Source organism: Cyprinus carpio, chromosome B5 (genome assembly GCF_018340385.1).
Source record: "Cyprinus carpio isolate SPL01 chromosome B5, ASM1834038v1, whole genome shotgun sequence".
NCBI lineage: Eukaryota > Metazoa > Chordata > Actinopteri > Cypriniformes > Cyprinidae > Cyprinus > Cyprinus carpio.
Window position 1 is genome coordinate 34874321 of NC_056601.1, and position 27106 is coordinate 34901426.

General features: G+C 34.1%; 3 protein-coding genes across 4 annotated transcripts; all 3 read right to left on the minus strand.

Annotated features, from left to right (window-relative positions):
• Window positions 1-380: 380 nt before the first annotated feature.
• On the minus strand, window positions 381-9358 carry LOC109079901 (mucolipin-3-like). 2 transcript variants are annotated; one of them, XM_042723294.1, is made up of 12 exons: window positions 8562-9358; window positions 7991-8155; window positions 6904-7057; window positions 6621-6702; window positions 6423-6519; window positions 5713-5812; window positions 4002-4111; window positions 2896-3045; window positions 2664-2765; window positions 2372-2494; window positions 1327-1533; window positions 381-1002 (listed from the first exon to the last, which is right to left on the minus strand). In XM_042723294.1, exons 1-12 carry the CDS (start codon window positions 8775-8777, stop codon window positions 856-858), a joined length of 1653 nt encoding a protein of 550 aa, XP_042579228.1. In that variant the 5' UTR covers window positions 8778-9358; the 3' UTR covers window positions 381-855. The 2 variants fall into 2 exon arrangements, with proteins under 2 accessions (XP_042579228.1, XP_042579227.1); XM_042723293.1 differs by having other exon boundaries at window positions 4002-4114; window positions 8562-9357.
• A 1485-nt stretch (window positions 9359-10843) lies between these two features.
• On the minus strand, window positions 10844-15983 carry LOC109079863 (B-cell lymphoma/leukemia 10-like). Its single transcript, XM_042723295.1, has 3 exons — window positions 15683-15983; window positions 14311-14599; window positions 10844-11620 (listed from the first exon to the last, which is right to left on the minus strand). The coding sequence occupies exons 1-3, from the start codon at window positions 15731-15733 to the stop codon at window positions 11211-11213; spliced, it is 750 nt and encodes a 249-aa protein (XP_042579229.1). The 5' UTR covers window positions 15734-15983; the 3' UTR covers window positions 10844-11210.
• Window positions 15984-20567: 4584 nt separating this feature from the next.
• Window positions 20568-24434, minus strand: LOC122137322 (exosome complex component RRP41-like). Its single transcript, XM_042723297.1, has 3 exons — window positions 24211-24434; window positions 22876-23082; window positions 20568-21092 (listed from the first exon to the last, which is right to left on the minus strand). Exons 1-3 carry the CDS (start codon window positions 24379-24381, stop codon window positions 20733-20735), a joined length of 738 nt encoding a protein of 245 aa, XP_042579231.1. The 5' UTR covers window positions 24382-24434; the 3' UTR covers window positions 20568-20732.
• Between the last annotated feature and the right edge of the window lie 2672 nt (window positions 24435-27106).

Here is a 27106-nt window from a genome sequence, read left to right on the forward strand (position 1 = left end):
ACACAGTAGGCCTACACACATATATTATGTACTTTATGTACAAAAACTTTTATTTTGAATGCGATTGATCGTGCTTAATTGTTAGACAGCACAAAAAAATACTTAACTAAATAAATAAATAAACACAAAATAATCTCTCTCTCCATAAAAATTGTATGCACATTTTTATAACTATTTATGAATCGCTTTGCTCCTAAATATTTAATGTTGTGTCCTTAATACTGTTTCACCATGGCCTATAACATATGTTTGACCAAGTTTTACAGCATGTGACTGGTTATCTGCTGCTGACGTCATATTGTCATGCACGCACGCGCTTGATAGTTAATCAGGAACGTGAGACCAAAGTCTGAGCTGACAGAGAAACTTGATCATTTTTGTTTTGTCAGTTTATTAACAAAACTGAATTGCTTTCTGAGTTTTCGACAGAAGAAAATGCATTCAGTCACAGGCCTCCTAATTCTCAATAAAAAGTCAAACCACTATTTTTACACTTTTTTAATTGTGCTATGATCTTGCCTAGGGAAACATATATAATAAATTATACAATAATAATGCATAAGTAAGTTGGATGCTCCATCAGGCTTTATGAGCTGTATTTGGCTCCTCCCAGAATCATTCTTTCCTTTTCAGATCATTAGCTACATGTAATGTGTGCAGGCAGCATGTGGCAACATTTTTCTCCTCCGTTTCAAAATATGCATGTTTTATTATTGGTATTAATAATGTTTTTGTGCTGTCCATGATCCTGTATGAAAAGCCCTGCAACCTATTTCTGGTCCCGGCCCACCAATCGAGAGCCACTGGTTTGCAGCAATGCATGAGATGCTGAGCAATGCGGTTTTCTCATCTGTTTCAGGTGCAATTCACACAAGGAGCACAAAGGCACCAAAAGGTGGAGGATTCCTCATCCACCATGTACTTCCCCGAGTTCGGTGGGTCTTTGCATTCAGCTATGAAAGCCTGCAGCTCTGATAAGGGCGCTCCATGCTTCTGATAGCGCTGGAGGTAAAGAGAGAGCAGAGTCACGTGCTTGCTAAGACTGTCAGCCTCACAGTTACTTCACATAGTCAGTGTTTGGGATTGACAGCTGCGTTCTGCTGCCCATCACTATTACTCACTACTAACACAAAGTATTAAACTTCAGCACATAATCGATCATTCCTAGTCATCACGTATCAGTGTGTGAGCTCACCACGAAACCAAAAGCATGCACTTAGTTATCAAAGCATTGTGATGGCAAGCTTGCACAGGAAATCGAAACATCTGCTTTGCTATTTCTTGCACCACAGCTGCTGTTGTTGCAGCAGAACTGAATCGACTCACCTTGATGGTTTCATAGGTGTCTGTGAAAAGGGCAATGAAGAGGCTCAGAATCATGAATGTAAAGAGCGGGACGAAGGTGTAGATATACATCCTGCTGAACATCCACACCAGATCATTCTTGTCTCGGATTTTGGTGAAGGTTGAGTAGATTTCATCTCCATTAATCATGGAAAAAAGGCAGTTAGCCACCGTATTAAATGACCGAAACTGTGGAGAAATAAGCATTATCATCATTTTCTTCATAAGGCAGGGATGCTATTTATTTAAATGCTTAATTTATTAGGTTTAAAGCCACTTAAATGGGTAGCTGATATTAAATACTCATACTCCATCTAGAATTTTTTTTATGCATGTAGCTTTTATAAACTACACTGAATATTTCACGTACTTTTAAACATTTATTTGTAACAATGCATGCATAGCCATTTAATATTTTTACACTTTATCTATACAATATTTATTTTCTTTCATTTTCACTATTTTCAGGTTTCAAGGTTTCTCACTGTACATTAGTAAACAGCAGGTTAAGGCCTTTATTTGCACATTTGCATTGCACTCAAAATGATTGATTGAATGAACACATCTGTTTAAATAATGGCTTATCTCACAGGGTTTAGAATTGATTTTATTTGTGAAAAACAAAAATGTAGCATGTAATAATGTAATATAGTTTGTGGAAGCCTCTGTGATTGTACAGAGCCATTAATTTTTTAATTCAGCTCTTAAAAACATCCTAATTTCATCACCCTTTTGCCTTTGCAAAAATGGTCCTATAGCACATTAAATTAATTCCTCATAGTATAAAGCCATACTAATAATCAAAGAACAAAAAAATAAAAAAATAAAAAAAGATGTCCACTGTATAGAATAATGACAACACTATACATATACTGTGATTATATATAATAATATATAATAACGTAAGGAGTATAAGCATGTGAAAGATTTTACACAATGTCTAAAGCAATAAAGGTAAAACTTTTCACAGTTCATGCTGGCTTTGGTATATTATAGCTATGAATATATTTTTTTTAATACTGCTCACGTTTTCATGGTGTGGCCCCAAAACGATCCATCCACAGAAGCAGTAGCTTAGAAAGATCATAACAGCGCAGAAGGAGAATCGGATGACGTTAGGAAGTGCAGCCTGCAGGGTGAGGATGAGGATCTGATGGAGACACAAGAAATACAGACTCGTCACTGTCATAGATTACTAAATCCACTGAAAGGTCTAGCATGCTTTGTTTTGCCAATGCCACTTTATTTATTTATTTTTTAATGTTGCTTAATATTTAAAACACACACACACACACAAAATGAATAAATGAGCGACTTACATAATATTTCTGAAAGAAACTGAAGTAACGCATTACTCCAGTCCACACAAGCATTGTTGCTGTGCCCAGTAAAATACTGCACACATCATAATTTGTTAGTTCCTGAAAACAAGACAATTGCTGAGCATTAGTCTATACATCTACACTATTGCGCCTGTCAGCTCATATGATGAACAGACACAGACCGTGACTTATTTCCTTTTAAAGCCTCTGTTGCGCATCTCTTGCTCACCTTGCTCTGTATGCATATTTTGAGAATTGATCCTGCGATAGTCAGCGTGTCACTGATGATGATGAGAATGTACCAGCCGTTGATGAACTCCATTCTCTCAGACCAGCAAACTCTTTTATTATGGTAAATGGATGCGAATGTGATGTACTCCTGACGATAAAGCACATGCATATGACATAGGTATTTATTGTTTTTTAAAGGAGACATATTATGCCCCTTTTTACAATATGTAATATAAGTCTCAGGTGTTCCCAGAATGTATCTGTAAAGTTTCAGCTCAAAATACTCCACAGATCTTTCATTATATCATTTTAAAAATGCCTATTTTGAGTGGGAGCAGAAATGCGCTGTCTCTTTAAATGCAAATGAGCATCTGCTCCCCGCCGCCTTTTCCAGAATAGAGCTGCTGTTAAAAACATCTGTTTTGGTTCTGATTATCAAGTTTATTGTGCTAAAATCATGCGTTTTAAACCATATTAGTTTAAACTTCTGATATATACGGTTTTCTGAGCACACACGTACAGAAGGCGGCTGTCACAGCATGTGAGAACTAAACTAAGTTTTCATTCACACACAAGTTTACGTTAAAATCAGACGAGTTACAAAAACAGTTGGTTATGTCTGTGAAGGTAAACAGCTGGGAAATAAACTGCATGTTTATTTTAGATCTGTGTGGCAGCAGCAATATACAATAAATAAATTAATAAATCAGAATAGAATAGAATGGAGCAGTGTTTTTTTGGCCTTGTAATTGTAGAGCCTCAAAGGTATAGTTCACCAAAAAATGAAAATTTGCTGTTAATTTAGTGTTCAGTTTCTTGCGCAGACCAATCGTTTCACTTCATAAGACCTCAATATATTGTCAAAAGCCACAGGGATTCATTCTGTGTTTTCTGCATGTGCTTTTTTGACTCTTAAAGTGTCGGTAGTCATTGACTAGCAGTTCATGAATCACCAGTGCACACGGTTTCAGCTAAAAATATTCTTTACTGTTTTACTAAAGAAAAAAATCACCTCTAAAAATAACCAGAGGTTGAGAAAATTAACAGCAAATTTTCATTTTTGGGTGAGCTATCCCTTTAATGGGACAGTCATATCAGACTTACAAACTGCAAGAGCACGCCTTTGTAGACTGAGCGTGTGCAGAGGATGAGCGAGAGCAAACAGGAGCAGATCACCACGCAGTCGAACAGAACGATGAGCTGATAGTGAAGGTCTGCTGGATCAAACACAGCAAAACAGACTTTCAGACGTTTTCTCACATACTATTAGTTAGTTGCTACATGGACAACATAAGTAAATCAGTGACTAAATATATTCATCATCCTCATTTGTATTTGTTTAGAGTCAGCAGTGGAAAACTGATCACATGACCATGTTGAGTGGGGGGCGTATTGAAAATCAGTATGGAATGAAGCTACAGAGGCCATAGAAAGAATGTGGACACTTAAGGATAATACAAGTCCTTTTTCAAGTTTGTTTGCAGATTGGTCACTTGTTTGATATTTAGTATATAATAATTCATACATTTTTAAGCCTGTCTGAAGTTTACAAATATGCTCTAATTTAGTTAATGTCATGACTACCCTTACCAAAAAGTATACTTGAACTTTACTTAAGTATACTTAAGTAAAGTTCAAGTATATTTTTAAGTATACTTTATGTAGCAAGTACTGTATATAAATATCAGTGTTCTAGTAGTATACTTGTAAGTGTACTGTTTCTATACTCCTTGGGACTAAATTGGCCCACTTTCTAGTATATAAAAATATACTTTTAAGTATACTTTAAGTATAACAGTATCATACTTTGAGTACACAACTAGTTTACCTCTATGTTTGTAGTTTGTACTGCAATTATACTAAAAGTGAACTTATAGGTATATTGATAGTTTACTAATTAAATACTTTGTACACTTTGAAGTATAGTCTCAGTAAACTACTAGTTTAGTAGTTTTATACTGCAAGTATACTCAAGTTTTCTTTAAGTGAACTTTACATCGTACTTTAAGTATACTACTATGTCCCTATTTAGGTTTTAATTTGTATATATTTTGTTATATGAATATCTTAACATACAAAACATCCAAATAAAGAACAGAGTATCTGCTTGTAAACAAAAATATTTTATTCTAGCTTCATGCATTCTTTTTTAAAACACTTTAATGTGGGTTTCATAAAAATTATTTTTTTATAATTTTTTGAATGTGGGTGTGTTTTATTATTTATTAAATTAGGAATGATAATCAAAACGTAGATGGAGTCGATCAACACCCCAAAGCTTTGCTTTAATTATTATCTCTTCATCAGTCGACATTTTATTCCATAACCTTACAGTTTTGATGCTGTTTCATGTCAGATGATCGTGTTAGATTGCATGTGTTAGTATCTGTTGTTTCTTTTTCTTCTTCACTTGTGTTTTTTTGGAAATTCTGTGCAGAAGATGTGTACGAGCGCCCTCTACTGTATAACAATGAAAACACAGATTCTAGGAGCACAAGTATAGCTCAAATATATTTAGACTTTTTGTAAGTATAAGTCAAGTATACTTAAATGTCATTTTAAGTATATTTCTGAGAAGTACATAAAGCCCATTTATGAGAAGTATATAAAAAAGTAAACTAAAAGCATAATTTTATGTTTTTTTTTTAGAAGTAGTTTAAGAATATTTATGTTGAGTATATATATTTTTCGTAAGGGTATGATGACTGCTGATTTTGTATAGAGGGGATTTTGTGTTCTTTTGTGTGTGTGTGTGTGTGTGTGTGTGTGTGTGTGTGTGTGTGTGTTGTATTTTTGGTCCTATATCACAACTTACTTGAGCCAGAAACATTCCAGTCCTTGCAGACTTTTATCTGAACATCACTTCTCAGCGTTATCTTGATTTTTCCACTGTGTGCATGGTTGTCAAACTTGATCTGTAATCGAACGCAGCAGATTAACCACTTTATCAAATTAACTTTAACCTGTCCAATAGTTATTCCAGCTCTGAGTCAGGCATCCTCTGCTTAACACTGAGAAATAATGAACTCGAGAGCTCCTGACGAAACGGCATGAAATCAACTAAATGGTTGACATGAAAGAAATGAAAACAAAAATGGAGGTGTAGTCTTCATGTGACAAACCTCTATTAACCAATCCTGGAAACTGTGTGGTTATGGCTAGTAAATGGACTTTTGGAAATGTGCTTTTTGAAACCTAAAGCAGAAGCAGCTGTCTTTGGATGTGAAGCAAACGGAGAATTAAGAGTTTCAAGACAGCTACACTTTAGACATTCTACGAACTATAAGTACATTTGCAGCTACATGTCAGCTAACTCTCATTAGACTATTAGTAGACTGTTAGGTTTAAGGTTTGTAGAATAAGTTGACATGTACTTGCAAAGTTAGGCAGTAGAATGTGTGTTGCTGAACCAGCAAAATAAAGTGTTATAAAGCAGATGACTGCTAGTTGGCATGCAAAGTTACACTTACAAGACAACATGTTATCTTAAAGACACGTACAGTATGTGTGAAATTTTACACTTACATTAATGGCAAAGTCATAGCAGTCCGGTAACTCCTTGTAATGCACTGTTTGAAGGTTGATAGCCTTTACTTTGAGATAGATGTTTACTGCTAACAACCTGGAAATGAACCACAAAAATGTCCAGGCAAAAATAAAGCACAAACCCAATGAATTCAATTAAACGGATGAATGATTCAAATATAAATGTAATATACGCACCTTTGAAAATCTAAAGTGAGGTTCATGTCATTTTCCAAATCATCTTTCTTGAAGAGTGAAAAGGGGTAAAAATAAAGACATTCTGCAAATTAAGTGAATAAACAACAAACAATAAGCTGTAAATCCAGAGACCAAAGAAATTATATAATATTACAGCACATTTAACTTCTATCTCAGTAGTCTTTTCATCTTAACGTGACAGTGGATGTTTACTTCTGTCATCCTTACCACAGTAATTACATTAGATTGTACAGCTGTGTTATTATGATAAATGATGATGTACCTGTCTCTACATGTGGATCAATATCAAAGGTCTCATTGACTGGTAAGATGTTAGCATGTCGATATAACTCTTGACAGACGGACAGAGGAGTGAACACTTCATCAATCCTCTCAAACGCATGATTATCAACCGTCAGGTCTTGTAGGTGTAGATACTAAAAAAACCAATCAGACAATAAATCAGATGCAAACAATAAAAGAGATTAAATCACGCCACCTCTGTGAAACGTAATATTTACTCAAATGAAACCCAGCCGCATATATACTGCTTGTTTTGGAAATGTACATGCATTTCATGATCAGTATTTCATAAACTGTGCAAATCTTAATAAAAAAAAAAAAAAACATGATTTCAGCATGTTCCTCACATTTGCATTCATAGGAGAGGAAGTTTAGATCCTATATTTTTCTGCTTATTTTAATGTTCCAGTTCTCAATGAAAAAACTGAAACAATGTCATTTATTTAAATTGCATTTTTATATTGGTAATGATGGAAAATCACGGTTTTCAGTTCTGTTTAGTGTGTCTAAAAGCAAAAAATTAAAAGAAACAATTTTGTTTAAATAGTGTTACACCAAAGTGTTACTAGTTTTACTGACCGCAGAAATTAATGTGGGTTGGTTGGTTTATTTATTTATGATAGATTTTTTTTAAAAGATTATATTTTTAAAAGACATCACAATGAACATTGAGGTCTTTCATAAACAATGTTCCCATCTTTAAGTGAACTAAATTAAACATCGAGTAACAAAATGTTTTTAGTTTGTCTTGAGTAAACATTTGACTTCCATATTATAAGTAATTTAGCTTTTGTTTATGGTGAAATAAATAAATAAATATTGTATATTGCAATAAATATATATTGCTTGCATCTAAAGAAAATAAATTAAGTTTAAGGTCTTTATAATAAATGAATGTACATTTTTGTCTTTGGGATTTTTTTTAAAATTGATATTAAATCAAAATGTAGGTTTTGAACCAAACATAAATATATTTTGAGGAAAACATTTTCTGTAACAAATTATAGTTTTTTTTTTTTTTTTTTTTTTAAGTTGGTCCAAAGTATGCTTCTTTTCAAAGCACTTACCCTGTTGATTATGTACAGGATGTGGTCATGAACCTCGTGCTTTGTGTACAAGGCATAATCTTTATTTCTGTCCTGGTAATTTTTCAGGAAAAAATGTTTGAAGGCGACGATATTTCCCTCTTTGAAGGTGACCATCATCTCATTGCTCAATCCGAAAGAAACTAACTGTGGAACAAATACAACACTCAGGCAGATCATAATCAATTTTATAAACAATATCATCAGAACTGCATATCTAGACTAACAAACTGACAGTAAATGAAGTGTGAAATTGAGCTTGTTTAGAAATAGGACACATGGTCACAGTCATATTTCCAGTTTTACGAAACAATTGAAACCTGAGGATGGTGAGACACATGAGGAACTATACATATTAACTCTAATGCACTCTGAAAATGAAAGGATTTGAATGAAAGCTTACTGAATTAAAAGTAATCTGTGTAATGTAAAACATTCTCTTGATGTGGAAGACTAAATCTAACAGACTACTAAAAAAATGGATTCAGGATAACGTGGATTTCAGCATTAAACTAACTAACAAAATGCAGTATTTCTGGAGTAAATCACATACCTGGAAGGTTATAATGGCAATCTTGAGTATCTGCAGCATCATTTTCCATGGCTTACGACCTCTGGCTCTGTACTTCTGGCATGGACTCATGAAGAAATATTTCAGTTTCCTCCTGAAGTTTTCCACAGACTGAGGGTCCACATGTGATTTAGCCGTTCTGTGGCATGCCGGGTGATTATTCGGACCACCAGACAAAAAATGCTCTCCGTCAGACATTGTGCCAGCTCACTCTGAAATCAGGACGACGGACTGACTCGGCACTGAACACACACAGGGTTTTTTTGAGGAACTGAAGCTGTCGTCTCGCAGTTTTCAAACTGGTAAAACCAGAGCTCATCTCCAAGCTGAAGTGCTGCCGAAAGCTCAGATAGATTCACATTTTTTAAATCGCCCCGTGCCGTACATCAGATAATATGCAGATAAAACATTTCTGAGCAGGTTGTGCAGCATTCACTTCATTTGTCTGCCACTATTTGTGGGTGTGGATGTAAAGTATAAAAAATAAGAAAATGCTGCAGTAACTACATGACGTCTCATCTTTAAAAGAGAGATCAATAATTCTCCTGAACATATTTTGAGTCAACCAAGCCGAGAAAAGGGCTTTCACACTTGAAATATAACCCTGGGTCATTCTAATCCTGGGTTATCTTGCCTCATGTTTCACACTGCTCATAATTTACAGTTTCATAAAATGTGATGACAGTCCATAAAAAAACTGGACGCTGGTTCTTTCTCCCTTAAGTGTAGTTAACTTTTAAGGTGTTTTAACATATTTTAGCATTAAGTGTACAAATAAAACTTCGTTTGAAGCTCATGTGACTGTATTAATATAATGTCCTCGGAGAGTCAAAAGAATACACATGCACAGATCAGTTGGTTATAATTATCAAATTTGAAACCCCCATACTGTATTTGTATGAAATCAAATGATCAAATGAAGTGTTAACACTTTATATTATGTGGAGTACTTGCATTTAACCCTAACCTTCCCATACTCCTAAACCCAACCATACTTCAAACTCATTATCAGTTAAAGTGGGAAGTTTCCAGAACAACACGCAGTTACACAGTAAATCCATATTGTTGTATGTATTTAATGTTAGTACATAGTAGTTATAGCCACCTAATAATATAGTGTGACCAATTAAGTTATACACTTTTACTATAAGCTGATGATCTGTAACTATATATGACAATATAACGGTTTAACAAAATATAAACACAATGCACATCATTATTATTACAGGCTAGGATCCTCAGTAATGCACTGTAAAAACTGATCCACTCCAGAATGAAACTGAGGTAACAATTTGCTCTCAGTTTGTTTTGGGAAGATTGTAAAATCCACCCATTTAACAGCACACTACCTAAAGTCTAACATTTGTCAATAAGTTACACAACGGTTTGCTTGTAAAAGTGAGTAATAGGAACTCTTGACTTTTACTGTATGCTTAAAACACTTTCTGTAGCAAATGTTTGCAGCGAACATCTCTACACTGATGTTATCACAGCATTATTGCTCACTGAGTGGAACAACATACTATAAAACTTAAATCATGGATCCACCCACAACTGAACCACAAGCTTTAGTCTTCAGCACAATGGTAACCACAAAAACACAATATAGAAACTCTTTAAATGTCAGCATTACAGCAGTAAACACCAACAGGGTTTTCCCTTTACTCAGAATAACACATTTTACTCTTCTATCAAATATGCAACATTTACTGTCCTGATGCAGCCCTATGCAAAACATGCAGGAAGCTAAAAATCCACTGCCCAGTTTGAGTTAACTCTTAAAAAAAAAAAAAAAAAAAACACAAGTAGCACTTTACTTGAAGCCTTAGTTTTAATGCATTAATTATGCATTGTAATGCACATTATAATGCATTGTATGATTTCATAATTGTAAACACAGTTACAATGCTTTTCCCTTCATTGTTACACCTTCAGAAAGTATAACACATGACAAACAAGCCTTCAGATATTATACTTAGTGCAGTCAAATGATTAATTGCATCCAAAAACGTTTTTGTTTACATTATATATGTGTGTACTGTGTATATTTATAATGCATATATAAACACACACATGCATGTATATATTTCAGAAAAAATATGTTGTTTATATATTATATATATTTATTTATAATATAAATTATATAAATATAAACATAGACATGTAAATACTTTCAAAATATATACTGTATGCATGTGCATTTATATATATATATATGTATACATAAATATACACAGAATACACACATATATTATGAATTTGTTTTTTTTTAATTTTGGATGCAATTAATTGAAATAAATCGATTGACAGCACTAATTATAATGCATTTTAACTTGGTTACAATTATTTATGAAATTACATTATGCATTAAAACGTACATTATGAATCCCTTTTTAACGCATTATAAATAAAGGCTTTAAGTAACTAAATGAAGCAAAATTCAGTTCTACATGACTGGATACATTTAAAGTAAGTAGAAACAAAATGTTCAGCATAAACTCATTTTAATTAAGCAAATTTAACAAGCAGAAAAGATCTGCAGTGTGACCGTGCTGGTGAGAGACAGTTGTTTTGGAGAATGTTCTGCATCTCACACATTGATGGAATGAGAGATTACGTCGAAAGGTTGCGCTACGACACGTGAGACATCGGAAACAAAGAACGTGAGCGCAGCGGCTGGAAAATAGCATCCCCGCTACTCCCCGTACTTCCACAAACAGCAGCATCTATATCCTGGACGTCCATGTCGGGCTCCTCGGGCAGCGGCGGAGCTCCGGGGTCTCCAGGTTTAGGCAGGCTTGATGAGGCGGTGGAGGACACGGTCACGCTCCCAGCACCTCCGCAGACCGACAGAGCCTCGTTCCCTCGACCCGAGCCGTAACGCAGGTTAAAGGATCCCGTAGCCACAGAAGACGATGAACTTCCTTCCCCTTCGGGATGATAGCATATAGTGGAGTACTTGTCATAATCCGGGTCCATTTTGGAGAAGTCATTGCTTGCTCCTTTTGTGCTCGAATAACCTGAATTTGCAGAGGACCCTGCTGCAGTACATGAAAATATTAAGAAAACATTGATCAGAAGAAAACAAGAAACTAATTACAAAATGACTCTCATCAAACTAATGAATGTTACTTGCGATTTAAAGCCATTAGACAACTTTTTATTAACCACAGTCTCCAGAAAGCTAAGGGAGTCAAGGGAAATATACTGTTATATTATTATTTATTGTAATTTATTACAATAAATAATAATATAAAAATATATCAATGCATATATTTTAAAATATATGTATATTCTGTATATAAAAATGTGTGTGTGTATATATATATATATATATATATATATATATATATATATACAGTACAGACCAAATTTTGGAAACATTACTATTTTTAATGTTTTTGAAAGAAGTTTCTTCTGCTCATCAAGCCTGCATTTATTTGATCAAAAATACAGAAAAAAAATGTAATATTGTGATATATTTTTACAATTTAAAATAATTGTTTTTAAATTTATTATACTTTAAATTATAATTTATTTCTGTGATGCAAAGCTGAATTTTTAGGATCATTATCACATGATCCTTTAGAAATCATTCTAATATGATGATTTATTATCAAAGTTGGAAACAGTTCTGCTGCTTAATATTTTTTCAGAATATGTGATACTTTTTTAGGATATTTTGATGAATAAAAAGTAAAAAAAAAAAAAAAAAAAAGAAGCTATGTTTTTTAAAATATAAATATTTTGTAATAACAATATACACTACTGGTAAGTAAATTTGGGGTCAGTAATTTTTTTTTCTTTCTTTTTTTTAAATAAAATCAATACTTTTATTCAGCAAGGGTGTGTTAAATTGATAAAAAGTGATAGTAAAGAAAAATATATTATCAGAATATATATTATTAGAATTTTTTTTTTGTTTTTGAATAAATGCAGTTCTTTTTAACCTTTTATTCATCAAATATATTAGACAGCAGAACTGTTTCCAACACTCATAATAAATCAGAATATTAGAATGATTTCTAAATGATCATGTGATAGACTGGATGTTACATGAGACACTGAAGGCTGGAGTAATGATGCTGAAAATTCAGCTTTGCATCACAGAAATAAAATTTTTTTTTTAAGTATATTCAAATAGAAAACTATTATTTTAAGTTGTAATGATATTTCACAATATTACTGTTTTTTTCTGTATTTTTGATCAAATAAATGCAGGCTTGATGAGCAGAAGAGACTTCTTTCAAAAACATTAAAAATAGTAATGTTTCCAAACTTTTGGTCTGTACTGTATATATATATACATAAATATAATGACATTATTTTTATGATCTGTTTCTGCCACTGGACTTTTAAGAAACCCTTTGCAATGTGAAATGAGAAATGAGTGAATGTATCCAGTTCTGCTCGCAGCTTAATACACAAAGCTTTTCTGTTGTCTAATACACTACTTAATTTTTACCTAAAAATGTGCTTCATGTGGTATTGTATTAACTGTTTTTTAACACTGTCTACTATTATAAATTCAATACCTTAAACCCAACTGCTAGATATTACTATACATTCTAAGATTAAATAAATACAGCAAAATGATACATTTCAAACAAATGTTACAGCTATGATATAACAAACCATCGGTTTCAAAAAATAAGATATTGAAAAATAAAACCAGCACACTGAACTAAATCTGAACAATTAAAAAAAAATCACATTTGCAACATGCACAAGCAAATCACAGCCAGCTGCCCTCTAAAATCAGTTCCTTTCTAGATGTTTATATTGTGAACTAGTTACGTAGGCTACTCATGACATACACAAAATCTGAACCACTTCTGCTTCACTCTGAGTCACTGTTCAGCAGCATCTTTTATTCACTTCAAGCTTATAAAACTCATTTTTAAATGTATTCCTCTCTTCAAAGAAAGACAGACAGTATATGTCTTATTTTCAGAACGGGACATGAATGGATGATCTTGTAAGCAATAAACATCAGTTTCATTTGGTAAGAGCTCAAGCTCTCAATGCTGTAATCTATTAATAACGAAGAAATGTTTGTCCATGTTTACATCTGATATTAATATGTGAGCCTGGAGCACAAAAGCAGTCTTAAGTCTCTGGGGTATATTTGTAGTAATAGCCAAAAGTACATTGTATGGGTCAAAATTATCCATTTTTCTTTTATGCCAAAAAACATTAGGATATTAATTAAGGATCATGTTCCATGAGAATGTTGTAAATTACCATAAATATCAAAACTGAATTTTAGATCATTCAAGGACTTCAATTGGATAACTTTTCTTAATAATTTTTTATTTATTTTTTTGCACCCTCAGATTTTCAAATAGTTGTATCTCAGCTAAATATTGTCCTCCTAACAAACCACACATCAATGGAGAGCTTATTTATTCAGCTTTCAGGTGATGTATAAATCTCAATTTCTAAAAATTAACCCCTTATGACTGGTTTTGTGCTCCAGGGTCACAAATACATTTTGGTTGATCCAGTGTAAAATACGGGTGTAAATGGGGTCCAAAACCCTTTGGGCTTTTCCTCAATTTAGACATTTTGCATTTCTTGCATGGTTGATTTTTAACAATAATGTTAATAATAATGTTGCTCACTCTCAAGTCTTAAAGGAGATGTAGCAATAAATATATATATAAATAAAAATCAAGTAAAATTGGATTTCAAAATATAACCCCTTTAATTAACATAGGTTATTTTTTACCTTTTAAAGCTTCCAGTCGCTCATTTTTCACGCGCTGCACCTCATCAGTGATCTTCGCGATGATGAAGTTGAGCGTTCGGCCCCATTTGATGGACTCGATGAGCATGTCTAGACCCCGAGGGTTTTCTGCCAGGATATCCAGCAGCTTGCTGGTGCGTCTCCCTCTCGTGGTTCTGCAGCTGATCTCTTCTGTGTCATCTCTGGTCAGGATTTTCTTCGAGCGCAAGTAATCAAAGTGGCGCTCTGCGATGATCTTATCCACCAGGTACGGCCGTAACCTGTCTATGGCCTACGAGGAAAAAGAAACACGAAGACCAAATATTTAGAGGTGAGCAGTGTTTTTTTTTTTTTTTTTTTTTTTTTTTTAAGGAAGCCTGTTTCCAAAACAGGATAAAAAATAAAAAAGTAGTTTAGTTTATTTTCCGTGATACATATTACTTAACATATAATTTAAAAGACTTTAATACTCATATCAAATGGCCTAGCTGTAGGTTTTCTAATCAGGCCATGAATAGAATACATCTTAAAGGGATGGTTCACTCAGAAATGATACTTTTGTCATCATTTACTCATCCACTGACTTCCATAGTTTGGCAACAAAACAAAACAAAACAAAAAAAACACCATGGAAGTCAATGGCTACCAGCGAATGAACGGTTACCCACATTCTTTAAACATTTCCTTTTCGATTTAACAGAAGACAGAAACTAGGTTTGGAACAACATTTTTAATTTTGGGATGAACTATCCGTGTTCATTGCATTGTTTTAGTGTTGCCTGAATGTTAATTTTTGGGTGAAGTATCTCTTTAAAGCATGGATACAATACAATCCAGACAGATGCTTGCTCGCACACTATTCTGTGATTTCTCACAAAAAACATTTTTAGAGCAATTTACAACTTTTCTTTTCTTTCCTTCATTTATAACAGAAGCAGGAGAAATGCTCTTAGAATTAAAAGCAGGAAGGCTATTGTTTTTGAAAGCAGATGCACAGAGTTAAACATTTAACACAGAAACGCTGGACAATAATTTATAAGATTAATATGTCTATAATCTATCTAATCTATAGGATATATGATTTATCGCGTAGGCCTATTTAATAGCTTAAGTATGCTGGAAAGTTGAAGTGTGTACTTCATGTGATGTAATGCTTCTCATGAGTCTTTTGCACTCTTTGACATATTTAGCGGCTCGATCGGGTTTATGGTCAGCGGATCAACAGAGAACTGCCACCGCTTTCGCTTCCACCTCGATACAAAGCATCATCTGGCAACCCCACTAACACACACACACACACACACACACACACACACACACACACACACGGCATCTCTGATCTGTTTTAAACCACATTCATACACAAGACACCTACTTCCTTCTTTATATCGGCCATTTCGTCCTCCGTCAGGTGAGTAACATCCATCCTGTTGTCTGCTTTCACCTTTTTTGAGTTTTCAACTAGTTCCGGTAAGAAAATATGATCACGAGCTCAACATTAAATACGGGAAACGCATGAAAAGGCTAGACTTTCTGAACATGCGATGGCGAAGCTCGAACTGGTTTTTAACCGAACTATCTAATAGTTCTCTTAGAGTAAAGGGGAACTACCGGATCTCTGACTTCCTCGTTTAATGCAAGCAGATGCACTGACGTCACAACGCACGCGATTCATCGCCGTACAGCGCTTTATGGAGGATCGAGTATTCGTGAAGAGTTTGGTTACAAAACGCTATAAATCCATTTTGATTCATTTGAGTAAAAGTGTGTTTTCTTTACCAAGAAAGTGGCAAGATGAAAACCACTGTTTTCTGTTTCAAACTTTCACAAAGCATCTTTAGGTTATAATAGGCTAACATTAAAAATTCAAATCCAGATTTTGATTTTCAAAGATTTATTATGTATATAATAAAATGCAATAAATCTATGATAGTTTTTTTTTTCTTTTTTTTCCCCCCCAAAAATCAATAAATCCATTGAATCAATATGAAAGTTATTTTTCATATTGAAACTGTTGAAATTACTCAACATAGTAAGTTGATCCAAATATGACCTGCTCTGAACTTGGTCAATACTAATCTTATATGCAGGCACTGGACTAAAAATACATTCATCACTCATAGCTCCCAAAATGAATTCAGCGTGTCATCTTGTTAATGCTATAAATTAATTACAACAATAAAATAAAATTTCATCATGAACAAGAACATGAACAACATCACATTAGACCACAGGAATTCCCTTACAGGACATTTCCCTTACATTCAACTTCCTAAAGTGCATTCATGTTTGCCATGTTACCTTCATTTAGCTGACTAGTGCTGTATTAACAAAAACATAAATGGCATTAATTAAAACACTAACACTGACAGGCTACACAATATCGCATTCATAATCGAATGCGATTAATCTAATGAATGCGATATAGTGTAGCTTGTCAGTGATGTACGGCTCTGTGTATTAAATGTCACTCCATCTGAAAGCACGTGATGGAGATTTACCGGTAGTTTACTATTAATCACAGAACCGGCTTTACTGACGAGATGCTTGACAATCAATTCAATTCAATTCAAGTTTATTTGTATAGCGCTTTTTACGATACAAATCATTGCAAAGCAACTTTACAGAAAATTAAGTTTCTACAATATTTAGAAACTGGAATGGTGGAATGATGCACATGCGATTTATCGTGGAGCCTTTGTTTGTTGATCAAAGTACAAAGTAGATGAGGAAAACTAGGATGCTGGGTGTATTCAAAGCGCCGCCATTACCGTTTACAGTGCGTGAAGTGGTGCGCTGTGATTGGTTGTTTCTGTTTACAGTGTGTGGAGTGGTGCGCTGTTATTGGTTGTTACTGCTTACAGTGCGCGGAGTGGGGCGCTGTGATTGGTTGTTACCGCTTACAGTGGGTGGAACGGTGCGCTGTGATTGGTTTAGCGGATATATCACATTCTGCAGAAAAAGGAGACTGGTGTTTTGTCGCAGTTTGGAAAAAAAGATGACAGAACTACTCGGCGGGTATCGCATTTTGCGTAAAATGAAAATTTTTCAATACAGATACAATACTGATTTTGGCGGAAACTTTTTTAAAAAGGCGTTTTTGGAACCAAACTCTTCATATGTCACACGTGGAGAGCAGCATAACAAGTTATGCATGTTTTATTATGATTTATTTCACAACATTTCACCGAGCTGAAAAGAGGACTCACCCAGAACTGTTTATAGGTCAGCGTATAACATCTACATACCATTGGTGTGTTTTTGCACATCATGAAACATATGAAGACTCATTTGATGATTTTTCCGATACTTCTAAATGTTCTTCTGATAATCTGTTCCTTTTATTCCATATTTCAGGATTCTTTATTTATGTACATACTTGGAATATGGCAATTAGGTTGCATTTTTTTTTTAAAGATGTCTTTGTTACAGTGTAATTATTCAATTAAGTACTGAGTAGTAACATGTATTTACTATATGGGTTAGTTGCTTATAATTATGCATATATTGTTATTATTATAGTAATACTATCAAAGTAGCAGACCAAAACTTACTAAAGTTTCATTCTTTGGGTAACAGTGTCTTTATCATTTACACACACTGTTCTCTTTCAGGATGTTCAATTCATTAATTATACTTTGAGAACTGACATAAAATAAAACTGATTAATTTATGTTAAAATAATTCAGCATACGTGTTACGGTGCTTTCTTTAAATTATAATTGTACTTTATGAATAATTTTTATTTGAATTAAGCATAGCTGCTTAAGCGTTTATGCAAATGTGATGCAAAAGGTCAGATATGACACAATATAAATAAAAAGCACTTAAAGAAGCTGGCCAGAGGACAATGGGCTCCCTCTGCTGGGCTGTGATTCATTGACATGTTTTGTTTTGTTTTTTTGTTTTTTAATAATATGTTTGTGTTTTTTATCTTTACAATAATTTTTTAGAATGTTTTTGTATTATAGAATTCTTTTTATCATTTGTAATAATAATAATTTCAGAATAGTCCTATTCATTGTAGCTTATTACTCATTTAGTGACTCTTGTGGTAGTGTTGGGGTACATTTAAACACTTGTTGCATTATTTTATCATTGCTTGCAATTTTCTGAATTGGTTTATTAAGATTTCAGGAATTATGCAGAAATATTTAAATAATACATCTGCAAATATTCAAGGACTTTTATCCAAGTGTGGTTAAATAGGATACTTACAGATTAGCAACTTATTGTTACATGCATGAACTTTTTCTGTAATACTTTATTTTAAGGTGTCCTTATTAAACGTTACATGTACTTGCATTTTGTTATTATAATAACAAAAAAATTATGTAAGCCAAACCCTAACCATATACAGTAGTAAGAACATGTAGTTAATTAATATTACTCGGTACTTAAATGTATAATTACACTGTAACAAGGACACTTTAAAATAAAGAGTAAACAATTTTTCATCACAACAATCTAAATGGGCACTGGGCCATTCTTAAAGGGTTAGTTCACCCAAAAATGAAAATGATGTGATTAATTACTCACCCTCATGTCATTCCAAACCCGTAAGACTTCTATTCATATTCAGAACACAAATTAAGATATTTTTGATGAAATCCGAGAGCTCACAGACCCTGCATAGACAGCAACGCAACTTAAATGTTCCCAGACACAGAAACGTAGCAAGAACTATTCATAAAATAGTCCAATTAACATCAGGGGTTCAACCGTAATTTTACGAAGCTATGAGAATACTTTTTTGTGTGGAAAAATAACAAAAATTACAACAAATAACAGTTTAATTTTTTGGATGAACTCTCCCTTTAACATGGTTAATGACATGCTTTATATTAGCTTTTCATTGCTGCACTAAACAGATCTAGACTGAACACACAAACTGTATGGTTGCATCAATTTTTGCTTAGAAATTTGAGTAAACATTCACATAATTGAATCTGCAGCCACCTGTGATAAACTGTATTTCAATAATCACTTAGCATAGGACTTTTCAGAAATTTTGTCAGCCAAGCTCCTTTCAAAAACGTAATGGCACATTTACATGTTTACTTCAAAAACATTTTTTTTTTTTATCCATTTAATTTTTTTTTTTTTTTAATCAGAATGATTTTACATTAGAGATAAAATGGCATGACATTTTCATATGATTATTGTGACCAAGAATATATATAGAAAATAATAATATCACGGTATTGTTCAAATGTGCTGGAAATGTTCAATAAGTACTCATACACACAGTGAAATTATATTAAAAACCAACAGACTTTAAACAAATAATAAATACTGGTTGGGTGACTTACAACATATCATGTTATCTGCTAATGTATACTAACGCTCCATTAACAATTCTACATGGGCTACTTTAGTATTGAAGTGTTCAGATTTTTAGAATGCACATTAGTTTGTTTTCCATCTAACAGATTCACAACAAAATGTTGGTCCTGTTTTCTCATTGGTCTGAACAAATACAGCAGACAGGCTGAATAAGTGTAAATCCACTCTCTGGCAGCAGGTGGCGCTTATGGAGCATCAGAAATAGAGCTGTTTCCATGGTAACTGCTGTAAACAAACCAGCTGCCCATTTCCAAAATACCCATGTGTCACTCCTATAGTTCTGAATGGTGAAAAATGCAACACTCCATATGGCTGCTCTACCGAAGGAAGCCCCGCCTTCTGAATGAAAGAGCCAATCGTTAATCTGTAAAGTCAGCGTTCTGAGACGAGCGCATGCGCACTGGCTGGTCAAGCCTGACAAATAAGTATTTTTTTATGCTATCGGACCATAAGGAACAACATTTATGAGGCAGTTGTTGTCAGATTTCACTGGTGATTTATTTTAAGTAATTTATTTGTTAGTTTGGTTAGGTGTTTTGTTTTGGAGAATTTGATGTTTCTCCATTCAAAGAAATGGGAGAGGCGTTTCAAAAAAGGCTGCCGAGCGAAATGACTTGCCTTAAAGGGACTTTAGCATTTCAACCTTTTTAAAATTGTATTATTTATTAAATATTTAATTGTATTATTTATTTACAATTCATTTAATTAATAACTTTTCATGAACTCCCTGGTTTGATAAACCCTGATTAGGATGTGTTTATTCACAATGTTTTTTTTGCGCATAAATTACTGGCAGTACAAAATAGACGTGGAACAAATGTTTATAATCTATTAGTGGGGAAACAAAAAGGATTGTGTACAGAGGTACACAGAAGGAAAAATGATTGTCAACTGCTTAGAAACATACCAAGACCTTTTCATGGAAACTCTTTCAAATCTTTATTATTACAAAACAGTTTTTTGTAGAAATGATACATGAGGTTTCATCCATATTTTTTTGTTGTTGTTCAAATCTATCACGTCAGCCAAATGTAGGCTTCATTCTACAAATGATAACACGGTCAAAGCCTCTCTCCTCCTCAATCTCTGGTCAGAACTGAAACCTCTTCTAGATGCTGACGCACAACGCCGTCCAGGACTTTACTGACACCTTTACACGCCGTCATGGCTGCCTCTATTAAAGCGTCCAGGTGGTCCTGGTGGAGCCGGGCGTCCATCTGCAGCAGGGCGATGTTTCCGCTGCGGGGCAGCAGGGCCAGCGCCAGCGACGTTCCTCCTCCGCTCTCCTCAGCGTGGCACAGATCGGCCAGCGGCGTGTCCTCCACAAAGCCAGCAGTGCAGGCGCACACATAGTCCCGCATGGGAATACCAGCGTCCACCAGAGCCAGAGTCGCAGCATTCACACAAGCGCTGTAGTTCCCACCGTCTGCCTGCAGAATCTACAGCACAGGACCAGAGACAGCGATGGTGGATATTATAGCCAATAAAATGTGACACGATCTGATCTTTGTATTGTAAGTGACTCTTTCTCCTGGAGTAACATATTCAAGTTGCATTTCTTGATGCAGCAGCAGACTGTGTTAATAGACAGTGGTTTTCCGAAGTACTCCTGAGCCCATGTGGCTATATTTAACATTGCAGCATGACGGTTTCTTATGCATTATGCCATCTGAGGGTTCAAAGGTCAAGCTCTGCCTTGCCCTACATGTACTGTGATTTCTCCGGATTCCCTGAATCTTTTCACAATATTACATGTGGTAGTTGGCGAGAGTCCTCAATTCTTTGCGATTTTGCATTGCGAAATGTGATTTTTGATTTGTTTGACACTTCTCTCATGAAATTTGGCACAAAGTGATGAGATATCCACAACTCTAGTTTAACCGAGTATAAAGACAGTGTTGTCGCTCATGACTTCTGGAGAGAAATAGCGCAAACACTGGATGGAAATAATTATCAAATGAAGTATAGATTGAAAGGCTGCGCGTTGTACAAATACGCCGAGACGCTTCAGACAGACTGTTTTCTTTTTATTTATTATATTATAAAACAAAAAAAAAAACCTTGCTATGTGTATTGTGTTAAGCTAACAGAGACTTGCATATCATTGCTCTTTTGTTGATTCTGATTGCTTTTATTGTCCTCATTTGTATGTCGCTTTTGGATAAAAGCGTCTGCTAAATGACTAAATGTAAATGTATTGGGAGGTGAATTAAGGTATTATAAATCAATAAAGTCTCTGGATAAATGGTGGAAACCACAGTGGGCCAGTTCTTGAAGGAAAACCTTATCTTTATTAAGCCTCGTGTCTCCTTACGTATATTTTTCAACTTTTCTTTTATATATATATATATTAGGGCTGTCAAATGATTAATCACGATTAATCACATCCAAAATAAAAGTTTTGTTTACATAATATATGTGTGTATACTGTGTATATTTATTATGTATATATAAATACACACACATGCATGTATATATTTAAGAAGAATATGTTATGATGTTTATATATTAAATATATTTATATATATATATGAAATATAAGAAATATAAATATATTAATGTATATACATGTAAATATTTTCTAAATATATAATTTATGTGTGTGTATTTATATATACATAATAAATATACCCTGTACACATACATATATTATGTAAACAAAACTTTTATTTTGGATGTGATTAATCGTGATTAATCATTTGACAGCCCTAAATATGTATATATATATATATATATATATATATAATTTTGGCTGTATTAATGCAAACAGCAATAAATTGATAAATGTGTATTTTCACCCTCATTTCCTTTAAGAATCTATTTTACAATAGGTACAAAATTCGTTAGACTCAGGACATTGAGGAGAAATGCACAAGAAATGATAATGCATCTAAATTAATGTTGCTGCTAATCACTGACATATCCAAGACTAAATAACTCCCCCAAAATGCTTGGCATTGTGCATATGGATAAAAAAAAAAATATATATATTTATTGTGTTGTTCATAAAAGGAAACAACAGTGGCATTATCTAAACAAACTGACATTTTAAGGGTTAAAATTCTGAAACGAATGAATTTTTGGTAGTTACAGGACAGATGTTCACAATAATAAATCCATGTCAGTGAAAGCAGAAAGAAATATTAATATCCAGTATTACTGGGCAGGTTAGCACACACACACACGTCTAGATTACATCTAGTTTAAGCTGAGTGCTCTTACCTTAACGTAGATGTCGATTTGTGATCGTGGGTAGAGCTCGGTGAGCACCGCAGCTTCAAAGGTCTGTTTGAGGTGGAGGCTCATCTCGCTGGACTTGCGGTCCCCGTGTGGACGTCTCTTCCTCTCCGCCGTGCTGAACGTGGCCATGCTGAACTGACAGTTAATGACCGCGCGATCGTGCAGAGATTTACTGCGAGAGCCTCGCGTCTACAGGGAGCCAGAGAGAGCAAATGAGACGACAGTATGGATAAATGACACAAACTGCAGCTTTGACACACTGTCAGGGATAACACTGAAAACGAGAAAGACTTAAATCCTATCTGTTTGGTAAAACCTCATAACTGAGACGGTGTGTTCGAAACACTGCTTCGAGGAGTTGTGAATCGTGTTGCAGTAGTTTGCATGTTGATAAAATCCTCAGATCTTCAGAAAGTTCTCCCATCATAACTAATAAGCAGCGCTCCTGATCTCTCAATATGCAAGGTGACCAGATTTCTGAGGACATTTACTACTAGTTTTGTGCTCAAAATATCATAAGTGAAATCTCACTTATTTTTTATGAATTAAAAAGCAGGGACAACAGATTTTGTTTTTCATTTAATTGTTGTGGATTATTTGTACTCATCACTAATTTAATATTATAATGTCAAAAAACTAGTGCTATCAAAAGATTAATATCATCCAAAATTACATAATATATGTGTGTGTGCTGTGTATATTTATTATGTATATATAAATACACATACATACAGTATATATTTTAAAAATACTTTCATGTATTTACATTCTTATATTTTATATTATACATAAATATATTTAACATGTAAACATAACATATTTTTATAAATATATACACATGCATGCATGTGTTTGTATTTATATATAAGTAATAAATATACAGTAAACATACATATATTGTGTAAATAAAAACTTTTATCTTGGATGCGATTAATCGTTTGACAGCACACTAATAAAATAATAAAAAATAGTAAATTGCAACCATTGAAAATCCCAGATTCGAACAGTATTATAACAAGATTATGAGTTTACAAAAACACATTGAGGCTAACGAAATATAAGAACATGTGATAAATAAAACAGTATTTAAACCTGCTAATATTATACAAACTTTTTAAACGTTATTTTACGTTTGCGCTTTTGAAAATGAGAAATTACTATGAAGAATTATTGCTCATTTTGAGCACAACATTGACACAAAGTTTACAGTTGTGTTCAGAACAATGCCGTTCAGTCCCTGTTATATAAAACACACTGCATGCATTGCTTGTAGTATTATTATTATTGGTGTATCCGACACACGATACAAGGCCTGACCTCGTGCGGTCCGTACACCACGGCCAGCGCTTTAGTGTTGCCCTGCTCCAGATACGCGGATCCGTCCGCCTGCGCGAACACGCTCGTGCGCGCCTGGACCTTGCGCAGCTCGCACGCTCTCCGTCCATCTAGACGGTATCCCTGATCCGACAGCAGCTCGAGCCCCGCCATCAGCTCTGTTCATTCACTAACACGCGCTGGCTTCTTCTCTGAGCTTCTTGTTGTTGATTCAGACTCGGAGTGTAAATACCTCCACCTGCTGGGCTATGGATGTTAATATCTGTTATATATGGAACTAGATGTTAATTTCCAGTAACAAAATAAAACTCTCAGAACTGAGGTCCAGAGAAAGGCAAGAATGAGTGAACCAGGGATTTTTATCTCTTTAATAATGTAAACTGGACTCAAGTTTGGACGTTGCCTTAAAATTTCCTCAAAAATCTCATTCAAAATAATTCATCCTATCAGACAACTGAAAAGTGATATTTTCTGCAAAAGTTCCACTTAAACAGTTTCCCATTTGTTTTGATCCTGCCACGATGCCCAGTGTTTTTTAAAAGCCCAGTGTATTTTAAAAGCATTTCAGATTAACCTATAAATTATCCTATCAATCTAATAATCAGTACATTAAAGTACTTGAGAAGAGGTGAAAATATACATCAATCTAAAAACAGTAACGCATCTAACAGGTGCAAGATGCTCTTCCAATAACATTTTTTATATAAAAAAGAATGCTTAATGGTGCTTAATCGCCCATGTGCATTTTAATATAATTCTATTATAATGTCTAATGTAAATAAAAATGTGAAATCATTATATGGTATAATTTATACAACTAATGTGCCGTCTCTTTTATTTATTTCTGCTGTGCTATGATGCATGTGAAATGTTTCCTTGATGTAATAAGTGATTTGTTCTTGTGCATGCTGTTTGTTTAGAATACGGCATTTATTTAAAATAAATAAAAACAAATATTTACAATTCATTCATTTAAAATCATTAAGGCAGTGTGAAAAGGTTCTTAAGCCAAAGTTCTCAGGAAGTAAGAAGATCTGAAACTGAATTCCTGCACTTGAACCAATGGGCTTCTCTAAGCTAATGGGAGATTAGCAAACTAAAATGATACTTTTAAAAGTTAAAGTGTCAGTTTTGAAAATTGGCCCGCAAAACATTTGCATAAACACAATAAAATGGCTCATTGGAGCACAGCTGCAGGCTGTGGAGACGGGGACCAAAAACACAATAATTGTGAGTCAAATTTTTCTTGACACTGATCCTGTCTTGTATGGGGACTGTCCCGGATTGTGAGGCGTTGCTCCTGTGCTTCTGTATCTCTACACGTCTGCATGCTGTATAATTCCCAGGCAGCCTCATGCCACACCAGCAGACGCTGTAGTGTTGGCCGTGACATGATCTGTTTGTCAGCAGCCGCTCCTCAATCTCTGCGCTGCATCTCATCCTGACACCTTCTGCTTACTAGCTACATCTACCAAACGCTCCGGATTCAGGTAAATACAGCTGTTCAACAGCGGGATTGTTGCGGGCAGTACACAAATGACCACAGCAAGGATGTCACTAAACACTATATGCCATTTACTGAGATTAGCGTCAAGTCTTCTGTCAGGCTTGTTTGAGAGATAACAATGAGGAACTCCGTAAGTCACCGCTACAGAAACTAACCGCTTTTTAAGATGCCATTTTATGACAGACTTCTTCCAACCAAAAATGTTGTTATGATTTACATATAAACATGCAGGAGAAACATACAGACAACATCAAGACATAGCAGAGAAAATGTGTGGGTAAAGCAAAGAGAAGGCAGTTTGTACAAATACAAAAAATAAAAATACATTTTAAAAATGACCAAATAAAAAAAGAGTGGAAGAACCGGGGACAGCAAATGATGAGCATAAGTGCAAGTAATTTACTGAGATTAAAATCAGCTGTCAACATCAGAGAGGGTAGATTATGAAATATAATGACTGATAATGTTCATTTGTTTGTTTTTATAATAGTCTTAAAAACCCTAAGTACAGCTTAACTGGTAGTTGTTTCTTCTGATTTAGAAAAAAAGAAGTATATATACAGTACAGGTCAAAAGTTTGGAAACATTACTATTTTTAATGTTTTTGAAAGAAGTCTCTTCTGCTCATCAAGCCTGCATTTATTTGATCAAAAATACAGAAAAAAACATAGTAAATATTGTGAAATATTATTACAACTTAAAAATAATAGTTTTCTATTTGAATATACTTTTAAAAAAATAATTTATTCCTGTGATGCAAAGCTGAATTTTCAGCATCATTACTCCAGCCTTCAGTGTCACATGTAACATCCAGTCTATCACATGATCATTTAGAAATCATTCTAATAACGTTAGCAGAATTGTTTAATCATAAATAATCATGCACAATATAAAATTATCGTGTTGTCACTCCATCATCATCATCATCATCATCATCAGCTCTGATCGCCTCGTTAGTTTGGGCTGAATTATAATTTTCAGCATCCTATCTAGACAAATGCTATTATGATTTTTGTGTGTGTGTGTGTGTGTGTGTGTGTGTGTGTGTGTGTGTGTGTGTTTGTGTGTGTGTGTCTGTTGTTCTCTCTTCATTTCAGTCTCACTTTCACTTTCAGAAATAAACCTTATTAGCCCATGTTGAAAATATTTGGCTTTATCTAGGGAGGATAAACCAGGAGAATAAAAAAATCTACTGAAGCAGGCCTATGACTGCAGCACTGACTCTTTATGGTTTATAGTCAAGTTTCTATTTTTATGGTTTTGATTTGATTGTGATTATAATTTTTATTTTTTTATTTTTTAAAAAATTAATAAAAATTCAGTGCGTTCAAAATGACCGTTATTTTTGAGCCCCACACTTTTCAGCTCTCC